The sequence below is a fragment of the Poecilia mexicana genome, unplaced genomic scaffold (assembly GCF_051168715.1).
Source record: "Poecilia mexicana isolate PSO_F unplaced genomic scaffold, ASM5116871v1 scaffold_2, whole genome shotgun sequence".
In the NCBI taxonomy this organism is placed as follows: Eukaryota; Metazoa; Chordata; class Actinopteri; order Cyprinodontiformes; family Poeciliidae; genus Poecilia; species Poecilia mexicana.
Window position 1 is genome coordinate 29,299,920 of NW_028263371.1, and position 22,408 is coordinate 29,322,327.

At 39.1% G+C, this 22,408-nt stretch overlaps 1 protein-coding gene and 1 long non-coding RNA gene across 2 annotated transcripts; both read right to left on the reverse strand.

The window, feature by feature from the left end:
* Positions 1 to 2,447: 2,447 nt before the first annotated feature.
* On the reverse strand, positions 2,448 to 6,388 carry sox1b (SRY-box transcription factor 1b). Its single transcript, XM_014970259.2, has one exon. It carries the CDS (start codon positions 4,030 to 4,032, stop codon positions 2,962 to 2,964), a length of 1,071 nt encoding a protein of 356 aa, XP_014825745.2. The 5' UTR covers positions 4,033 to 6,388; the 3' UTR covers positions 2,448 to 2,961.
* A 7,108-nt stretch (positions 6,389 to 13,496) lies between these two features.
* On the reverse strand, positions 13,497 to 22,173 carry LOC106905433 (uncharacterized). Its single transcript, XR_001415124.2, has 3 exons — positions 22,123 to 22,173; positions 20,664 to 20,756; positions 13,497 to 13,610 (listed from the first exon to the last, which is right to left on the reverse strand). It is a non-coding gene; the product is annotated as an uncharacterized LOC106905433 (long non-coding RNA).
* Positions 22,174 to 22,408: the final 235 nt, after the last annotated feature.

A 22,408-nucleotide genomic window follows, 5' to 3' on the forward strand; every position in this document is an offset into this window, starting at 1 on the left:
CTGAAGTTACACTGGCATGATTTTTTTTTTTTAAGTTTGAGTCCTGAAAAAACCGACTGATAGCAGCAAAAGTTTTCACACTAGAAAAAAAATCCAAACAGATTATTTTTAATATTCACCTGAATTTATTTCCTGGCTTCCCTATCGTGTACCTCTCATCTGACGTAAATCAGGTATAAATATCGTGACCCTATGTTTCATCCAAGCATATTAATGGAAAGCTTAGTGGAAGAAAAAAAAATGTGATTTTGAAACAAGCCCACTCAAGGGTTTTGGACAGCTTCATAACATGTGGACCGGAACTGGATGTTTACAACGTCACGTCCCTGAGGGAAGCCACTCCTGACCAGACCCAGTCAGAAGTCATCTTACCTGAATTGGGAGAAAAAGGACTGGACTGTCCTCTTATAGATAAAACCAAATATTTGCATTTTCTTTACAAATTAAGGTCTCAGGGTCTGAAGGAAGAGTGCAGAGTCTCAGAATCCACACAGTGAAATGTTTCCACAGTCACTGGAAATGTGGGGATTTACTGCTGGTCCACTGCGTTTCATCCAAACCAAAGTCAGAGCTGAACTCTGCCAGATGACCAGCTCTGTGGACACGCTGGTTTCAATTGGTGCAGGACTTGCTGCTGCCCATGTTGCTAAAAATAGCAACACCTGGTTTGAGGAGCGAGGCGTCAGGGTTCTGGGTCGACCCGCGAACCAACCTGACCTGAACCCGCGTGCAAGTCCTTTTTTTTTTTTGTCTTATGTAATGTTACAGATGTCATTAAATCACACACACACAAAAAACTTTTTTCCTGATTCACCTATGTAATATTAAAACAACCAAAGCTGATGAGTGAAAGTGATTTAGTGAAGGAATCTAATGTTCAATGTTTGATTTTTTTTTTGGCCACATTTTCTCAGATGATTGTAAATTGAAACAGATTCTTAAATGTTTTCAGGGTTTGTGTTCGCTCGAATATTTTTGTGTTTTAGTTGCAAGTTATTGCACTTCCTTTCTCCCCCCCCCCTCCCCTTGAATTCTTAAAATAATTAGTGAAATATCTTCAATTTAGTCTGGAGGACTTCCCAGCTTGACTGGACTGGATTTGCGTCCTCGCTGCCCCTCTTGTTTTCAGGTTCAGGCCCGAGAGGGAATTAGGCTGATAGAACCAGGGGTGTTGTTGGCCGGCCTTTTTGTCAGCCGTGACCCTGCGGTCGCCCCGGCTTACACCAGGACTAATCCCCATTCTCCTCCAACACAAAACCCCCCTCCCTCTCCTTGCCTCCTCCTCCCATTCATGCCCCCTCTCTCTGCCCCGGGGGCCTCCGCTGATTCAGCCATCAAATTTAAAGAAGGAAATCATTTAACAGCCGTGGCAATTAGACACACAGTAGCAAAGCGCTTGATGCTGGAGGTCAGGGAGGAGGGGGGAGATTTGAGGAACACAGGTGGTAATAAGTTTGAGGTGAGCCCAGCTGAAAAATACAAGTGAAGCGACCGGGGGATGCTGTGATCGGATTGGCTTTTGTTTGAGATTTGGACTGCTGAGGTCACAATCCTTCAGGCAGGTAGACAAACAATGATGCTTTTGGCCTAAAGGGGCAATTAAACAAACGGGTGTGAGTGCAGTTAGTTCAAGACTCCTGGACTTGATGATGCTGACAAAATAACATGAAATCAAATATTACTGGAAATGTTCCTGTTAAAATAAATTTTAAAAATGCTTTAAAAAGTAGTCAATATACAAATAGCAATTTAAAATATTTGAGCAAGGCTAAAATCAAAATAGCAAATATTGCAATTAAATGCATCATATTTGTGATTTTTCTCATTTTAAATCCACAAAAGAAGCTGCAAAATAAATATTTACTAAAACAATAGGGAAAATACCAGAATCACAAAACTTTGCACCCTGTGTGGTGTGCTAAGTTTTTATAACACAGTTTTACAACTGGAGAAAAGGAAATAAACACAAAAAAGAGCAATTTTAGGCAGACCCACCTAAAACATGAATAAATTAATTTTATCAAAATTTTCAACTGAATATTAAAGTACATAGGCGTTTCTTAAACAACAACAATAAAAAAAGAAAAAAACATCAGTTGTTTATATTTTTTAAGTAAGACGGATTTACAGCATATTATTTTAGGCCTGCCGTGCAAAAAAAATATATTTATCTTAATTTTTTGTAACAACTCCTGATTTATTCCCGATTCTGGTGAACTGACTCTAGGTTTACAAAAGAAAAATAAATTAGTGCTCCACGTTGTAAATGCGGCTTGCTCGGCCCTCTTCTAAAATGAAAGTGATTAAAAAATAAAAACACAAACTGTAACGTTTCTCCAAGAGACAAAGAAATCTTGGAAAATTTATTAAAGTCAGCGCTGCTCCGGCTTCAGCTGCAAAAATGTAGATTTGCCTTTTTGTAAATTATGTATACAGTTGCATAAAAGCGTTTTCAGTAGGCCTATTTATTCACAATTTACAAGATTTTACAACAACAGGAACAAATTCAAATTACACCGACTCACATGTTTACAAGCATCAAAACTGGAAATCAATTTAAACTGCAGCCTGTAACTTTTTTTTCTTTCTTTCTCCACACCGCTCTGCATTTATTATACGCTTCCCTCTTTAAAACATCCTCCAAACTGGCTGGTGTCTGTAATTCCGCCGAAATGTCGGAGAATAAAATAAGCTTTAAATTGCACCAGCCTGTACGGATTATAATTTAAACGGTGTCAGAAGTTGGCAAGCGATCTGAGGCGCTTTCGGACAAAAAAAGATCCATCACTTTTTTTTTTTAAATAATTATTATTAAAAAATAAAATTAAATTAAAAGTTCAAAGTGATTGCATTATCATGACTGCAGCCGCCTATAATTTACAGTCCATCAGCAGCTGGAGCCCGCACGTGGAGTGGAAATATTTGGTTGTGTTCGCAGTGCTTACAGTTCATATGGACGTTTTAAATGTGCGTGAGGGGAACCGTCCCGTTCACCGCAGCGGAGCCCCCGCTCTGGTAGTGCTGCGGGTGCAGCACATGCAGTCTGCTTTGAACGGAGTCGCCGCCCGCCGCCTCGCCAGTGGGCAGATACATGCTGATCATGTCCCTCAGGTCTCCCGTGGGGCACGGCGGCGGTGCGCGCGCCGTGGAAACGGGCGGGCTGACGCTCGGCTCCGATTTCACGAGCGAACCCAGAGTCCCTCCGATGGCCCCGGACACGGGGGAGACCCCGGAGCTCTGGTGCTGGTGGGTGTAGCCGGTGATGCCGCCGTAGCCCGGCGGAGAGGCGCTCATGTAGCTCTGAGAGTTCGAGATCGGGCTGTAAGACAAAGCGCTCATGTCATACCTGTGCACCGGCTGCGGGTTGTGCGGGTGGTGATGCGGGTGGTGGTGGTGGTGGTGCGGGTGATGGTGCGGGTGAGCCCCGCTGCCCGGGTGTTGGGTGTACGCCAGCTGCGCCTCCTGCATCATGGCGTGAGCCGCCGCTGCTGCGGCCGCCACCTGACCCGAGTACGTCCCGTTCGCCCAGCCGTTCACATGCGAGGCGTAGCCCGCGCTGGCCCCCACATGTCCCGCTCCGGGGCTCTCCAGCCGCTGCCCGCCGCCCATCCCCACACCCGGCGATGAACCGAGGAGTCCGCCGGCAAGTGAGTACTTGTCCTTCTTGAGTAGAGTCTTGGTCTTCCTCCGCGGGCGGTACTTGTAGTCCGGGTGTTCCTTCATGTGCATGGCCCGGAGCCGCTTGGCCTCGTCGATGAAGGGTCTCTTCTCCGCCTCGGTCATCACCTTCCACTCCGCGCCCAGCCGCTTGCTGATCTCCGAGTTGTGCATCTTGGGGTTCTCCTGTGCCATTTTCCTCCGCTGGCCCCGGGACCACACCATGAAAGCGTTCATGGGTCTCTTGATCCTCTCCTGGGGGACCTTCCCTGCGGGCCCCCCGCCTCCTCCTCCCGCATGTCCCCCCGGGTTGGATGGGTTGGTCTGGGGCACCACGGGGGAATGCAAGTCCGTCTCCATCATGATGCTGTACATTCACCTCGTCTTTGTAGGACAGAGTCAGACAGACAGAAACATTCAGCCTCCAAAAACACGGAGGGAAGAAGTGACTGAAATCCACTCAGAGCTGAAACTGCAGCGTCTTCCTCCTCCGTGTCATCCGTGGAATGGGAAGGACTTGTTGGAGCGGACTTTGGTTGAAGCTGAGCCTTACTGGGAAAAGTTACCGGTGCGTGCCCGGGCCGCGCGCTCTGACAGCAGCTAAATGAGCGCAAGGCGGCCAATGGAGAGGCGCGACCGCAGACGTGATTTGCATGCAAGGGGCTCGAGGTTCTGGTGACGTCGGAGCGCGAGACCTAAAAATTACTCCCTCTGTCATCGCTTTTGCGCGTGTAGCTAGAAAAAACACGACAGGAGCGCGAGTCCAAAAATGAGTCAGGAGGACTGAGCGATTTAATGGATCATTTTTATTATTTCAACTTACAAATCAGAAGAAAAATGTCATTACAGCAAAATGAAACTATGCAAATAAATAAAATTCAGGTAAAATAAAATCAACTGAAAGTTAAATTATTTATACAGTTTTAATCAAAACAAATTATTTCGAAACGGCTTTATTAATTTTTTTTTTAGCTTTACGCATGAAATATACAAATATTAGTGGGCGCCTATCCCTTCTTGATAGTAAATATGTAGTGAAAATGGGGATTAATATATTTCTTTGAAAAACTATTGATATATAATTCTTGTATCTGCTTGTATCGTGGAAGACTGTAGCTGACCCTGCCTATGAGTTTCTTTTTCAGTTTTTTTATTTTACTATTTAGTTATTTTATTAATACTACATTTATTTATTTATTTATTTATTTATTTATTTATTTATTTATTCATTAAAACCACATTTAAAGCTTATTAGAAAACACACTAAACAGGCATTTTCACGTGTTTTGATATGCAATTTATTATAATAAATTTTACTTAATTTAAGTAGCTCACCAAACCCTTCTTTGTCTAAATTAGGGTTACAGAGCCGTCTATTCAGAGCCACAGGTGCTTTTTTTGTTGTGCTCGTTGCTAGGAAACAGGTGAGTGACGCTTAGAGCACGTGCCATTCAAAGCACATCTTTTGTTTGTTTCAGGACTGCTGAAAAAAGGAGCGGGGTAGAAAAAAATAGCCTACAGTAATCCTATAATAAATGTTGGACATGTCGCAGCCTTTAAATGGTTTTAATCAATTAATGAGGCAGAATGCTGCTTCAGGAGTCGAACCAGGCAGGCCTGCAGCAGGCCATGCTTGGGTTTCATCACAAAAATAAATGCTGAAAGAGATCATTTAGTCCGTCATGACCCGCAAAACACCACTTTAAAAATGTCAGATGATTTTGTTGTCTTTTATTTTAAACAGTTCTAGTCTCCCACAACAGCTAAAATTCAATTTCACCAAACTGTTTTACTCTTCTGGTAAATATATAACCAATTGAAATTTATAGTAAACCCCCCTGCCCCCCAAAAAACAACAACAACAACAAAAAAAAATTAAATACAATTTAAAGAAAGACCATTCAGAACATCTGTAACTAAATGTGTCTTAATGTAAGCTACAGGAACAGAGAAGATAAACGTTTGAAATTATCAACCTTGAAAAGTATTTCTTTTGTTTTATTTTACATATAGGCATTGATTAAACATGCAAAACATTCTGAATAATATATAAAATACTTTTAAAAAGTATACATTCCCTTATAGATTTCTTTGATTTGTGTTTTTTGTCACACTTAAAACATTTAAAATGAAAAATGTTCTTACCAAACAAAGACAACCTGGTTAAATATAAAAAGCAAATTTCAAATGATGATTTTCTCTCTGTGGTGAAAAGTGATTGCACTTTAAACCTTGGAGGCAAAAACTGCCAATGAGTTTTTAAAGTCCCTGTTGAGATATTTTGGTCTGTTTTTCTTGTGGAATTATTTTTAATTCAGCCACATTGGGATTTTCAGCATGAATAACTAAAGGCCAGATTTAAGTTCCAGCCTTTGACTAGGCCTCTCCAAAACATTAGTTGTCATCCATTGAGAGGTGGACTTAGTACCGTGTTTTGGATCATTGTACTGTTGCATAACGCTTGAGATTAAGGTCACAAGCTGAATGTCAGACATTCTGCTTCTTGGGTTTCCCAGTAGAGAGCAGAATAAATGATAACATCATTTACAACAAACTTCTCAAGTCTTAAAGCCACAAAGCAGCACTAGCTACCTCTATATGCTTTGACTGTTATGATTTTTTTTCTACATGTTCAAACATACATGACATAAAGTCAAATTTTCTCCTATCAGTGTTAAAGTTTTTCTCTCCATATTGAGCTCTAGATGTTGTACTGGGTTGTTTCTTGACCTCCTGGCTGAGTCATTGTTGAGTTTTTTGAGTAACTTCAGTCTAGGGAGGGATTGTCATTGTTCTATATTTTCTCCATTTTTGGACGAGCCTTTAAAATGGGTTTATAACCCTTTCCAGACTGAGTTTCTCATCTGTACTTGAGTTAGTTAAAGATAACAGCAGCATAACATGCAATCTTTATGCCAACTTCATGTTGTTTGGCAAGTGATATTTAAGTGATTTAGGTTTAAAACTGCAGGGTGTGACCTTTATAAAAAAATATTTTTTTTACATATTTGTTGAAACTGTCACTGTCATGACAGTATGCCATGAGACGTGAGATAATCTGTAAAACAAATTGAGCTGCTCTGCCTTCTCCTAGTTACAACTAGAAGCGACCAATCAGAGCCAGTGCTAAGACCAGGGGGAGGGTCTTAGCGCTGTCAGTCCTTCTCCATGTAGCACTGCTCCGTTGCTCTATGCTATGCTATAGTATCTTCTTGATAGATCCTGTTGTGAATGCTCAGGCTAGTTAGCATAGCCATGATGATGGAAAAACTGTTTTCCTTTAACGGTAAATTGTTTCCCTGCCATTAGCACACTTAGCAGCAAGTACACAGGACTGATTGACAGCACTAAGACCTTCCCCCCCGACTCTGATTGGTTGTTTTTGGTCAGGAGCGGTGCATTTCTTAAGATAGAAATAGTTGCTCTGGGAACAGGTGGAGGAAATTGATCTTTTGAAAGATTATCTGTCTCTTAACAACACATATGTAAAAAACATTTGCTTTACATACTGCAGCTTTATGTGTGGATAGTTAAATGGATTTCAGCAATCATATTTATACATATAACTGTAACGTGTTTCGGTATTCCAGTCTCCTGCTCCCTTGGCGTCAGTCCTGTGCCGGCTCTTTGGAGCCCTCTGGGATTTTGCCCCCAAAGTGGCATCTGTCAGGTGCTGCTCGGCTCTCAGCAGGCTGGTGAGCCATGTTGGCATGGCGAGGACTTTTCCTCCTTAGCTGCCGCGTTGCTCGTTAAGAGGACTCCATTGTGTGATTGCTCTGAAAGACTCGGATATCACACGTGTCTGGGAGGCAGAAATCAGATCAGGAAATGGACAGAAATATTTTACATTGACCAAATAATTATATCCTGTCAGTAACAATGCATTGCTCTATTTACTAATGTAGTATTTATTTTTTTGTATTGATCCAGGAAGGAGAGGCAGTTTGTCAAAAGCTTTATTAAATTACCTCTGGTGTTCAGTGTTGAGGTATTTAGTAGGAGAATCAATTGACAGCTGATAAAGAGAATCAGCTTCATCTGGGATTCCAGAGCCACTCTGGTCGCTTCATTTACAGTGCGGTCTAGAGCAGGTTGACCTTTCAGAGCTGACGGCTTTGTGCAACTCCTGAACAGAAAAAGGGACACCACTGTGACAGGCTTTAGCTCTGTCACGCCATATTCCTGTTTTAGCTCCTGTCTGTCACTTTCTGCCATCATTTCTGGCTGCCGGTGGATTGTGACTGAAAGTGATTGTTATGAAAGCCAGCAGTGGTACTTTTCCACTAAACATTAGGGGAATGTGTTAATAAAAGCTTATTTGGTTGAAAGTTAAACATATAAATGGAGATAAACATTTATTTGCAAAACACACTCAAAAGAATTAGTCCAAATGAATAATTTGAAGTGAGTTTATCTCAGTAAAATGTCCCGCTCATGAACACTTTTCCATCTTTGATCTAGAAAATGAATCTGGTTTGGTGACAATGATTTGACATCAGCATCAAGGTTTGAAAAAGTATTGAGTAGCAACAGAAATAAAGTTTTTCTGATGTTGGACTCACAGCCCTAGTTTTAACAAAAATAATTAAAATATAAAATTAATTTTTGAACACATTTTGGAGTCAGTTGGGTAAAAAGGAGGAATGCTGTTTAATGTATTAACTCACCTTTCCTGATAATAATAATAATAATAATAATAATAATAATAATAAGCAGGTTAAATAATATCTTAATTCTTTCAACAAATGTACATTTTCTAAGCTTTCTAAATTTTAAACTATTAAAAGACAGAAGGTTCTTAGACCATTATTGAAGAACATGCTCTCATTTGTCCACTAACATGTATTTAGTTGGTAAAAGTTTGAAAAAAGTCCAAGTCAATCTTGAGTTGATCCATTCTGTGTGTTCCTGTTTCCTCCTGGGAGCCTGACTATGGAGGATCACATTAAATTAGTTTTCTCTTGAAGAATCCATATCCTCCTTCAGTCAGTAAGAGTTAAAATCTGCAACACACAAAACATACAAATCAAGACTTTTGCTACATTATTTTTATTTGTAAGTTGCACACTTTAAGCTGTGAATGGAGGATAAAAGGAAAGAAATGGGAGCAAGAGGAAAAAAATTGAGGAAGCAAATAATTGAAAACAATTTCCAACCTCAGAGTTGGTAAATGTCTATGATGAAGTTGATTGCAACAGTAAACATCCTCTGTTAAGAGATCTATAGCAGCTCACCTTTGCACAGCGCTCTGTGTTAATGATGTGCAGAGTTGGAGATTACTGCTGTGACGTTTTCTAAGTTCAAATCATGCATTTCAGTGCTTTAAACATCTGTATTTTAGTAAGTTACTCTACAAAATGCAACATGACTGGATCGTAACTATGGTGATATCTGATTCACTTGACTTAATATATTTGTGATTTTCCACGAACGTTATCAGACTTGTTTATGGCATTGCTGGGTCACTGTGTGGTGTGGCTATTTATTAGTTTGCTTGTACTGTAGGTATCTGATATCTCATCAGTCAGGTTTATAACTAAGTGTACAATATGGGGAAAAGTATTTGCTCCCTTGTATGTTTCTTTTGTTTCAACTTAAGTAAAAACTATCCAAATAAACTTGAAAGCTGAGTTTAATTCCATTTACATTTCACCCAGACAGCAATGCCTCCAACTGAGCACTGAATGTATTCTGTGACTATTCAGTAGCACCTTGTCCTTCTGTCCATTCGTCTATCTGTCCATCTATCCATCCGTCCGTCCGTCCGTCCGTCCGTCCATCTGACATTATGCAGTCACATGAATACTTCAGAGCTCCTCTAAAAGATTTTAACAGTTCCAAAAACCAAGTATACCTTAATATTCATCAATATGCACAGTTGAAACTCTCTTCATGTCCATGGTCTTCCTTATCTTGTGGGTTCAGCACATCAGCCAATTGTGTGTCAAGTAGCTTTGCACAAGGTATTTCAGTTGAATTCACTTAAAATATTTGAGATATGTTAAATGGAAAAAAAAATCATTAATTTGTTTATTTCCCCAATTAATTTGCAGTTATTTTCCACAGAATACTTAATTGAGAATAGGCGCGAGTCCAATGAGACTCGTTTCAGATTAAAAGTACTTTTTAAAAACAACCTTTAATCAGGTATGAAGAATATTTTTCATTTATCCCACATTCTTGTAATCAAATATCTGTTCATTGGTCTGATGTAATATTCTAATCTTAAATGTCTTGTTTTCATTAGCTGTATGTGAGAAATCATCATAATGAACAAAAATAAAGGCTGGAAAACATCAGTCTGCATGTAATTAATTTGTGTAATGCATTTCACTTATTGAAATGAGCTACTGAAATAGATTGACTTTTTAATGATATTCCAATTTATTGAATATGACTGCATAATGTCATACCAACTCTCTTTTGGAAGTTGCAGAAATATTTTTGGTGAGTCCACAGCAAAGCTTTACCTGTGTGGAAAGTTTAGCATTTCATTTTTTTTTTGGTAGCAAACAGTTCTAATGCGTGTTAATTGTAAGGATGAAAGGTTTTTATTTTCAGCGCCTGTCAGAAAGTTCCCTTGTTTCTGTGTCTAATTTCTAATTAAAAATAAATCTGTGTTGGACGGTGTCTGGAACTCGCTCCATTAGGCCTGAGAACACACAGCGGCCTAATCCAATCAACGGCATTTCTCCTGTGCAGCAGCTGACACTTTGTTGGTTTTAGGCTCTCTGTCACAGCAAGCTGTCAGCTCCACTGCAGCTCCACAGCACTGACAGAGCAGATATAGGCAAATAGGAAAGCACACAGCATGAATATGCAACCGTGAGCTCTGACATGTTAAAAGGTTTAGAGAAACAGTTGAATTGATTCAACACTGGGTTCCTGGGTTACTGAGGGTTTCTTGGCATAAGAGCTAACAAGACAGAGACAGCATAGCTGAATCAAACATCTGCTAGGACCTTTTTTATTTGACAGCCACACAATGAAGACAGTGTTTTTTTTTATTTTGTCGTAGGGTGTAACATACAGTATGGACAGTGCTTCAAATGTTGTACGCAGTTATTATTAGAGCACCATGAACATACATTTACATTTTCTGAGAAGCTCCATGTGAAATTGATCTGCATGATCAAACAGAAACAGAAATCAGTTGACTAATTAGTCTAAGTCTAATTAATTGAGATGCAACTTTGAAAATTGTAAGTTGACTTCTTTAATGTTTTTATTAATAAATTAGCCAGTTAGCACCGACCTGCACCAGCCATCATCACAGAGCCTGACATCCTCCTCCTATCTATTTTACGCTCTTCCAGGTGTCAGACTAAAATGGCCTGGTGTACAAGTGCTACAAAGCATTAGCACTCCTCATTTAATCATCACACATCCTCCTTTGATTGATGCCTAATGAATGGCTCGGATTGTGGTAAGAAGACTTGTTAATGGGTTTTGTGTGTCTGTCAGACATTTGAGGCTGCACTCAGAAATCTTTGCTTACTCCGAAGCTCCGAAACTGTGTTTCTTATGAAGAAAATACATTATAGTTTTCTTGCCGGACAAAACACCCTCATTAGAACCTGTGGGGTGTTTAGATGGGGTTTTTGTGTTTCTTTTATTTTTAGATAATGTGCTTCCTAAAGGGATTGTTTAAACCATTTTCAAGTAAGGTTCTATGAAAGGGTTACAACTTGCAGCAGATAACTCGCTTGGTGTTTTTATTTAGTATAAATTCAGATTAGTTTGCTGCAGAAGAGGAAGCTAACAGCTAATCAGGGAGCGGCCAGGACCAAAATGAACTTGTCCGTTTCTTAATGTTACCCCGATCTCAAAACTGGCACAGCAGTTTATGCAAGAATTATTTTTGAAACAAGAATTGTAGATCTTTATCATTAAATATATGCACTTTTTCTTTTTGCCAAATTCTACTAGGCCACAGATATCTAGCCCTTAGATACTGAAACTAAACAATAACTAAACTAAACACTAATTTTTCCTAAATATTTATGAATAGCACTTGCATTTATTTTTTTTCCCTTTGATTTATTGTGATCTAATTTGGATCACAATAAATCCAAATCAGCCTTTTGCCAAACAATAAATCTTTTGGTCGAGGCTAAAACTATTTAGCTCACATACAGGTGAGTTTAAGAAAGTGACTAAAACTCAGGATCCTGACAGTGGAGTTTTTTCTGACTACTGTAAATTCTAAGGAAATAAACCACACTGTTACATAAAAATATCTATTTTTATCTCACTCTACATCAAGTGAGCTAAAACAAATAGCAAAAGCATTTATTTATAAACTTATAAATACTTAAATTTGGCTATCTCGTGAATCGCTGATTTTATATTTAATTACATAACCACTGTTTGCTCTGGTTGCTCTGGCAACATGAAACCATTCATCTGCATTTTCTGGTTTAGCCTCAGAGATCTTTTGAGTTTTTAGACAGGTTTTTTAGAGCCTGTCTGAACTTTTTCATGATGATAAATACTTTATTTTCATCACCATGGAGCTGATTGGCTAAGTCTTTCCACTTAAGCTGTTCTCTAATCATCTGATATGGTACTTTTATGTTTTCTTCCACATCTCACTGGTTTTGGCTTCTATTTTTTTTTACGACATTTAAGATGATTTTAGTGAAGCAGACTGTCATTTTCTGTACTTCTTCATGTTTTTCCCTTTTTCTAATCAACTTTTTAATCAAACTATGCTGTTCTAATCAACAGTTTCTGTAATGACACCATTTTAGACAGATTTTCAGAGAGGAATATATAGCAAGGTTGCAGATTTAATAAACAAAAAACCTGACTGACTTGATATTTGTGCAAGAGCTAAATTAGTTTTACTTTCTAAGAATGTGACACTTAAAAGATATCACTCTTAACGAAGCAGCTTTGACCTTTAGCACTCAAATCTTTATTTCTAATCGCTGCTCCATCTGTTACACACAGGTCAAACACTGATGATGCTACAGCTACATTTAATCTGTGCTCCCCCCCTGCTACCACCGCTGCACACACACATTTAATTTAATTAGAGCTTGTGTGTCCTCCTTTCTGCCAGTTTTGCTGCGGCGCTCGGGAGCAGCCAACATTATCACTGATTGCTTCTAGATAGGAAGGAATATGATTAGACCACGTGTTCGGGTGTTTGTGTGTGTATAGGAACTGGGCAGAAATGTGACGGTGTTTGTTAGTGGTGAGAAACGAAGCAGGCCGAAGGATGAGGAGAGGGTTGGATGAAATGAAAAAGAAGGGTCTTTCCATCGTAAATGTTGTGACTTTGTCCAAAAACTCTTTAGGACGACTTGTAGTTGCTGAACTGAGCTACTTTAAAGTTTGAGAGGAAAGCTTCTCAAACTTTCTTCAACTGTAGGTCAATATCTCTGTAGGGATGTAAAAGTCTCAGTGCCAGGTATCGCAAATGCTGGATGACAACTATTGCTAGTGCAGATTAGATATCCACAGCACCTCAAACCTGCTCCATGCACATTGATGCAGTATTGAAGTTCAGAATATACCAGAGGATGACGACAGGTCTACATCAGAGCACCGATAGAGCAGCTGAACAGGAAAAAGATCCTTAAGCTGTTATCAGTTTGATTTCCAAATGGACAGAAGATAAACCTGAAAGCTTTGATTCTTTGTGTAATAAGATTAGTGTTATTAAAGAGAGGAGGGAGGAGAAGGAAAGAGAGAAGAATAAAGATATGACCTTTAAAGAGCAAGGTGAGCAGAGAGGGAGGAACCCTGCTGAGGAGTGGCCAGAAGAAGAAAAAGAGAGAAAGAGAGAGAAAGAGAGCAGGGTGGGGAGCGACCCTAGTGAAAACAGATTAGTGGACCATGAAGTGGATTACCAGCAATGATAGTCCCTCAGAGAGCGGTCGGTCCAGGCCAGCGCAAACACCATGAACACATCAAATCGATCTGTATCAGTCCAACCTGTCGGTCTAATGCAAACACACACATAGCTGATTGATAGCAGTGGGCTCAGTTTTCTAAACGTTAAAACTCAATCAGTTTAGGTCAAGTTTAAACTTCAAGTAGTTTAAATGATCTCCAAACTACAGAGATGTTGCTTGAAAGAGAGAATACGTGAAAAACATTTTATGTTCAATAAGCTTTATATTATTACACTATTTACCATATTAAACATAAAAGCAAAATTATGTTTTCTTGTCTAATTGTTGCCTGTTGGCAACATTGTGCCATTTTGGAAGAACCTATTGAAATTAATTTGTCAAATAACTATTTTAGTTATTAGTTTTTTTTCACAATTTAATCAAGATGATGTAATGAAAAAGAAGGTAGAAATTACAGTGCTGTGGGAAGCTGCGACATTATTTGTGTTAAACAATAAAAATGTATATTTTTCTTGTTTCTCTTTTCTCAGATTCTCTGCCAACAACCGTCAAACGATGCTTGAAGCTAACAGAAGGATCAATGAAGGGCCAGCTTCTTCCACAGGTGAGGAAATATTAGAAATGACACCCCAACAATAGTATGACAAGGGGTTATGAATCATTGAAACTAAAGAGTAGTCCTGACTGATTCTTCTCAACTATAACAAATTAAATGAGGTTAATTGGAAATGGTAAAGTCCTCTGTGACTACCAACAGTTTTATGGACAATTTAATCCAATTTCAGCACAAAAGTCAAACTTTTTAAAACAATTTCTCAAACTACAGGCACAAACTATGATGTATTTCATTGGGATTTAATGTGATAGACCAACACATGATGTATAATTGTGAAGTGGAAGGGAAATTATTGAGGGCAAATTAACAAGTGCAACTGATGAGGGATCAGAGACTTCAATGTTAAACTGAACTGAGCACATCACATTTAAAAGGGTAAAGGTAACTGATGTACACGCAAGAATGTTTTGTTTTTTTTAGATTCACACAGAATTAGATTTCTGAGAAAAAGGTCAAAATTTAGAGATTAGAGTCCTAATTTTTTTCCAGTATCCCTAATCCTCTCCCGTAGATTTTAGCTTGCGTTTTAAAAAAAAAAGTACAAATGGTTCTAGTGACACAATAATCTTACTTTTATGCTTGTTTTTCATAGTTTTAGGCTTGCTTAAGCAGACACCTCTGTGTGTGTAGACGGTGCCGCTGGCCAAGAACAGCTAATCCCATTTAACACAAACATTACAACGGCTAAGTTTTACTGACACGTCTGAAAATTGTTCTGTGGACCAAAACGTTCGGTCAGCTGAAGCAAAGAAACACAAGCTGGAGTCTTTCTGGTCTTTCCTAAATGTTCTCTACTTATTTACAGCTAGAATGCCTTGAAGTTTTTTTCAGTCTGTATTGTGGAGGATTTTCCTCCAGAGAATAAATCGAAGAATTTTTGTTTCAAGCTGGAAATTCCTGTAAAGGTCAAATTGGTCTCTAACAAGCACACACACAAATCAATAAGCAAATGAAATGATAAAAGACTCTAAAGCCTTCCTTCTTGCTGACATTTCTGTCTTGCCTGCTGAGGGGAAGTTTTGATACGAGGGCCCCCCTAGGTGGAGGATGGGGGTCCACTCTTTCTCTGTCTTCCCCTTCCACTCAGCCTAAATGAGGGCTTTTTCGCAGCTGTTGGTGGGGGGTGTCTGCTCCAGGAAGAATGAGGACTTCCTGTGGAGGGCCTTTAAGAGCGGGGCTGAAGGGTCTGTCGCACGCTCACTCTCTCTCTCCCACAGTTTGTCTCGATGTCTCTCGCCCGTCCTAAATGGGGTCAAGCTTCAAACCAGGACCAGCTGCTTTCAAAGACCCTAAAGAGCAGTTTTCCACCTGCCCTTTTCTCCCCTCCCTCCATAACCTTTTCATCACATTTTCTTGTTCGCTTTTCATTCCTCTCTCCACTTCCTTTCCATCCCATCGACAGTGATGCATCCATGCGCTCGTTTACAAAAGGGACAATATTTCTGAGATGATTAAGGAAACAAAGAGACAACATAGAGTGCTGTGAAAAACTTGAGATTTATTCTGGTTTTGCTGTTTTGTCACACTTAGATGTTTCAGATCTGAAAAGCAGTTGGAGTGTTTTGGCTGTCAACACTTCCAGATGGCCAGCAATGAAACATAAAGAGCATGTTTAAGGTTCATTTGAATTGGATTTTAGTTCAGACTTTGACTAGACCATTACAAAACTTCATTTTTGTATTATTCAGAGGCAGCCTTGCCTTGATGCTTTGGATCCTCATCCTCCTGTTGAACCACAGTGTGACTGTGGTTAAGGTCCAGTACTGCAAGCCAAGCAAGCCCAAACCATCATACTGCCACTACCATGTTTTAGGTGAAATGCAACATGACTAACATTTTTCTAACAGGCCCATTTTTCTCTTGTCATTTCACAGATTATTTTCTGTGAATTTTGGGGATCATCTATGTTTTTTTGGCAAAGGTGAGTTTGAAGGTTATGGTCTTTCAGCATTTAGAGACATTTTATAGAAATAGATTATGTGTTTGGTTTGTGAAATTGAGCTCAGAATCTGTCTAAAGCTTGCAGTTTATTCAGTCGGCTTGTTTTGGATTAAAATAAGTTATATAATCTGAAATATTTGTGACTAGAAGGAAAAAATAGAAGGCAAGGACTAAATACATACATTAGCTGCATTTCCATTAATTATAAACTTGGGCAAATGAATGAAAACATGCCAATTTATGTAGTTGCTCCAACTCCTGAATAAGACACTGACGACTAATAAGAAGTATTTTTCCTGTAGCTGTTTACATCTGTTCCTGTCATGTTTGAGGACTTATTGTGTAAACAAGCATGATTTTAATGTCATTTCTTATTTAATGGAATCAGCACAATTGTGAAATTGTGTTTTCTTTTTACATCAGCAGAATATCAACAAAGATTTGCACATATTTCTAATGGAAATGCAGCTACTGTCTTTTACTGGGATTTTACATGAGAAACCAACAATGTAGTGCATAATAGTACTTAGCCTACTGTATTTAAATACCCCTCAATGTTTTCTGACGTTATCTGGATGTAATTCCATGTCAATATCAATGCAGCTGTTGAGTTTTTAAGACATAGTTAGGTTATAAAACATATAAAAAGAAAGCATTTCTCAGGGCGTTATGTTATTTTTTTTTTTACCAGTGACCTGGAGGACGCTTCTAGTCTTTTTATCCGTTCCAAATGTCTGCTGTCGTTGAGAGAAGGCATTACAATCATTTTTAGCTGAAGCAGATTTGATGCTTAAATAGAAAAAAAAACTCACTGAAAATTGGATGAGGAAAAAAATGCAAGAGGGAACCTCCCACTATTAGCTGGAGCTACATACCTGTCTCATTTTTACAAGGTGTCCATGTCTTCTTGATGTGTTTGAATATTGATCGATAAGTCCATTAGAGATGCAGAAAGCTCTGTACCATCCATCCTCTCTGTGTTCCTCTCCACCCAGGCTGATTCTAAGCTTCCCTTCCATCCTGGGTTTTATTTAATTTGTTCATATAATGGACATGAATGAACATGAATGAACCCTGGGGTTTAGGGCGACCAATGAGGTTGGGCCAGCTCACCAACGTGTGTCAAAAGAGACACAATAACTGGCTTTATTTTTGATTGGCTTCTCCTTTTTTTGAGAATGACTTCCAAAATGCGATGTCCCATTGTAGGACCAGAATGAAGCTTAACAATGCAGCATGGGCTCCATGAGGAGGGGGTTGTTAGACTTCTAGATCCAGGCTTTAGGGCTGTACTGGACAACAGTGTAGTGTAGTAACTCTGCCTGGGGTTAGATTCACAATGGGAGGGCTTTAGTTCCCATTGTGGAAGCTATGTCAACAGAGAGGCTGCTGGGAGCATCGCTGGCTGGCATGGAAAAAATTATCTGTCTTACACGTAACTTTATATATAGGAACAAGGTTCTTAAGAGTTTTAGGTGCACAGACAGACTGATGTAAACCTGTCCAGTTTGTTACAAATCATTGTCAATGTTTTTTTTTTTTTCTCTCCAGCTTTCTGACAGTCTGAAGAGACAAACAGGCATCTGTTGCACAGTCAGTAAAGTGCTGTGCATTGACTCCAGTGATTGTGGGTTCAAACCCTGGTTGTGGCAATGTCTGAGTCAGTGTAAAAATGTGCAACAGCAAGGTGGAGACAGAACACCGGTGGAGTGGGGATGCATCTGTCCTCACTGTTTACAGAGAGAAAGACCTGGACCTCAAGATCTTCCTGTTGTAAGATGTACCAAGACTAAAATAGGAAGGCATCCTTGCTCCACCTGTGCCATTTGACACTCAGAAATTTTTATTGAAAAGAAAGTTTCTACCTCTACTCCAAGATTAAGAAGCGTAGATTAGCGTTTGGTCTGATGGCATCAGACATCAATTATGAAGGACATGGGTTCAAATCCTAGAAAGAATGTCTATTTTGTCAGTCACTTTCAAAGTCACCATTGTTACAAGATAAGAACTTTCCATTTGTAGATTGAGTTGCTCCGTGTTTAAGTTTCTGACTTTATGGTTCTTCTGAAAGTGGACATAAAAAACAGACATGGACGAGGAGTGACAGTAGATAATACAACTTGTATAGAAAGCACAAAGTTTGAAAAAGTTTTGTGAAAATCACCCGATCCAGCATTCAACTCCAAGTAGAGTTATCTATATTTTATCAATAATTGTATACAAAAACACAAATGCACTACAAGAACACATCAATATGAAAGAGAACAATCTCATAGAGTATTTGATATGTCAACAAACATAAAAAGTCCAAGTTCAATGTCTGGAAGAGCAAATAGTTTTATCAAGGATTGAAAACAGAGACAAATGTGCTATAAGTTAGAAAAGAGAAGGTTCTTGTGGTGTGGTGGGATTGTCATCAGTTCTTAAACCAAAAGGTCATAAGTTCATGTCCTGGTAGGTTCTCTGAAAGGCTTTTTGATTTGTTGGCTTGTTTTTGCCTTTTGCCAACATTGACTGCAGAAAAGATAAATGCACTGCAAGACACTACCAAAGTGTGGAAGTTAGTGTAGTCTACAGGTTATGGCATCAGAGGATAAGGGTTCAAATCTTGCTAGGAAAGAATAGTATATACCTCTTTGGTCAGCATTGTTCTGTCAATATTGACACCTGGAAAGAGGAATGTGCCATGAGAAACTTCTAAACCGTGGAAGGTTGTGTAATCCACAGGTTATGGCATCAGATGTCAAGTACAAAGGAAAAGACTTCAAATCCTGGAAAGGATTTTTCGTTTTCATGCAAAAAAACAAGAAAATGAAAAATCGGCAGTATCACCAAAAAACTCTGAAATCGGTGCATGGAAAGGATGTCTATTTTGTCAGCATCTTTCAGTCACCATTGACAGCAGAAAAGATAAATGCACCACAAGAAACTTCTAAAGTGTGGAAGGTGGTGTGGTCCACAGGTTATGGCATCAGACCTCAAGTACAAAAGATGTGGGTTCAAATCCTGAGCTTGGTCTGTAAATAATTGGTATTTATTGGGATTTTAGATTAAAACACACAAAATTCTTAAAAATCAGGCAATATGTTCAGAAAAACATGGTCTTTGCTTAAATATGTTGTTTTTTTTATCAATCTATTTTTACTCCAGGAATGCACCGATTTCAAAGTTTTTTGCTGATACTACCAATATTTCATTTTGTTGTTTTTTTACATTAAAAACAGAGAAAATGAAAAATTGGCAGTATCAGCAAAAACCTTTGAAATCGGTGCATTTTTACTCCAGGAGTGCACCGATTTCAAAGTTTTTTGCTGATACTGCCGATATTCCTGTTTTCTTGTTTTTGGAATATTGGCAGTATCAGCAAAAAACTTTGAAATTGGTGCATTGCTGGAGTAAAAATAGATTGATTAAAAAACAACATATTTAAGCAGAAATCATGTTTTTCTGAACCTGTAATCTTAATTGACTCATGATGAACTTTGTGTCTTTTAATGTAAAAATCCCATTAAGTACAAATTATACTGACCAAGCTCAGGATTTGAACCCACATCGTTTGTACCTGAGGGCTGAGGCCATGACCTGTGGACCACACAACCTTCCACGCTTTAGAAGTTTCTCATGCCGCATTTATCTTTTCTGCTGTCAATATTGACTGAAAGATGCTGACAAAATAGACATCCTTTCCATGCACTGATTCAAAGTTTTTTGGTGATACTGCCGATTTTTCATTTTCTGGGATTTTTTCATGAAAACGAAAAATCCTTTCCAGGATTTGAACCCTTGGCCTTCATACTTGATGTCTGATGCCATAACCTGTAGGCCACATGTTAATCTATGCCTCTTACTTTTGAAGTAGAAACTTTCTTTTCAATAAAAATTTCAGTGCCAAATGGCACAGGATGCCTTCCTATTTTAGTCTTGGTACATTGGTCAATCTTATGGTCTTTCTCTCTCTAAACATGGGGACGGACGCATTCCCACTCCCCTGGCCTTCTGTCTCCACCTTGATGTGGCACATTTTTACACTGACTCAGACATTGCATTTGGAGGTTGCCACAACCAGGGTTTGAACCCACAATCACCAGATTCAGAGCACAACACTTTACTGACTATGCCAACCATTCTGCTGAACAGATGCCTGTTTGTCACTTAAGACTGTTAGAAAGCTGAAGAAACGCTTAAAAAAAACATGAATGACTGCAAAAGTCACTTATGTGTCACTTCTTACATGAGCTCAACATGTTCAATTCAACCAACTCTAGCTGTTTAAATTAGGTCCTTCCCCCCAGGCAGAAATACACACAAAACTACTCTACTCGTCTCCTGGGTGCAAAGAGGCAACCTCAAAGCTGAACAAACAGTAGTGACCAAACACAAATGAACACATGTACAGAAAAACAAAACAGCAGCATACTTTGCAGCTCTCATTACTAGCAAACACAAAAGGAGCCACTGAGTCAACCCACAGAGGTTCAACACTCAGAAAAAAACAGAACTCTCCACAATCTGCTTCTGCACTAAAACATCCTCAATGCAACCATTTCCCATCATCTGTTTGGTTCACTTTTTTTTTTCCTCACCATGCAGGGGAGAACAGTGTGGAGTAGGTAAAGAGGCTGGTGGACATCTCTGGATTCAGCATCAGCAGTCTGACATTAGCTGCTATTGTTTCTCTGGGAGATGAAGAGAAAGAGAACAGCTGTTCAGCACAGAAGCATCAGAAAGTCGAAGCCTGACGTCATGAGGCAGAAAAAAGGTCATCAGTAAAGAACAGTAGCAGCACAGAAACAGAAATACACATTGAGTTGGAATAGTTACGTCTAAATGAGGTGTTTTCATTGAACCTGGACAAAAATACTTCATAAAATTATTCAAATCAATTTGTTTTTTTGTGAATTTTAATTTATTTTAAACAGTTTACTATTTTTTCACTCTATTTTATGATGTTCCTCTGAAAGTGTACTGCTCTCCTCACACCTTCATATTTTCACTTTCCAATCCTCCAGCATCCTCACACTGACCACTAAAGACTCCTATTATCTTGTCTACACCTGTGATCAGAGCAAATGCACAGTCCCAGCTAATGACAAGCCCCCCGGCTGACCCGCTGACCCACATCACAATGAAGAAAGAAGCAGATCGCAACAGCTGGGCAATAAGATGAAGGGCTTGCTTTGGGTGATGAGATAAAACGAGTTACAAGACGGTAATGGAGAGTTCAAGAGCAAGACAGGAGGACGACAAGAGGAGATAAGAGGTTAAAGGAAGTGAAAAGACTGCAGAGTTTGTATTGGGCATAAAGGGAAGTAGTAAAACGGAAACTGGGTTGGGAATAAAGACCTAACATTTCCATCCATATGACTATTGATGTTATATTTGAGAATGAAATAACACTGCCAGGTATGTGGAAATATCTTGGTGCACTTGAAATGACAAAACTAACTTGCTAGAAACTTTTCAGTAAAACATAGGAGCTTATTTTAAGTAAATAATTCCTTAATACTTATTCTACTGGCAGATTATTTCACTCATAAGACATTTCTCCCATGTTCTAAGTGAAATAATCTGCCAACAGAACTAGTACGTATGTTGTAGATCATCAAATAGATCTGATTCTAACAGGATAACCAGAATAAGTACAACAAGCTATTTTCACGTTGTTGAATTAAATGTGAATAACCCCCTTTTTTTTGATAGCTGGGTTCAGTTACAACAAACACACTCAGGCCTCCTCATTACCAGACATATAGAAAGAACATATGTTACATAGAACCCACCTGACAGCACAAAGCAGGCTAACACTTGTCCAATAGCAACTCATTATGCCCCAATAAATAATTTCCAACAACAAATGAGAAACAAATTCACTGATTCAACAATAAGATGGAGAGACTGGGCAAAAACCACCAACAAGAACAAAAAACTGACTTTCTAAATCAGATTTATCTCCAAGACTCCTGGGAAAATATTGGGAAAGTTAACGTCTTGTTGTGTCTGGCGTAAAACAAGTATAGCGTTTCAAAAAAACAACATACTGACCGTCAAACATGGTGGTGGTGAGATTATCAGCTTCAGGATGTCTTGGTGTAACTAGAGCAAAAAGCACAAATCTGTAAGATGGCAAAGACTTTTTTGGAACAAAATAATGTTTTTTTCTATATAAGCCTAAAACAAACCTTGTTCTTCTTACGTGTGACAGAGGAATGGGAAGGTGCAGGATGAAAGCTGCAGAACAACTCGATCAGTCAACGTGGACAGATGATCAGGATAAGAGAAGAAGAAGAAGCTCTGTCCATCAGTCTGTCTCTCCAACATGAAGACCAAC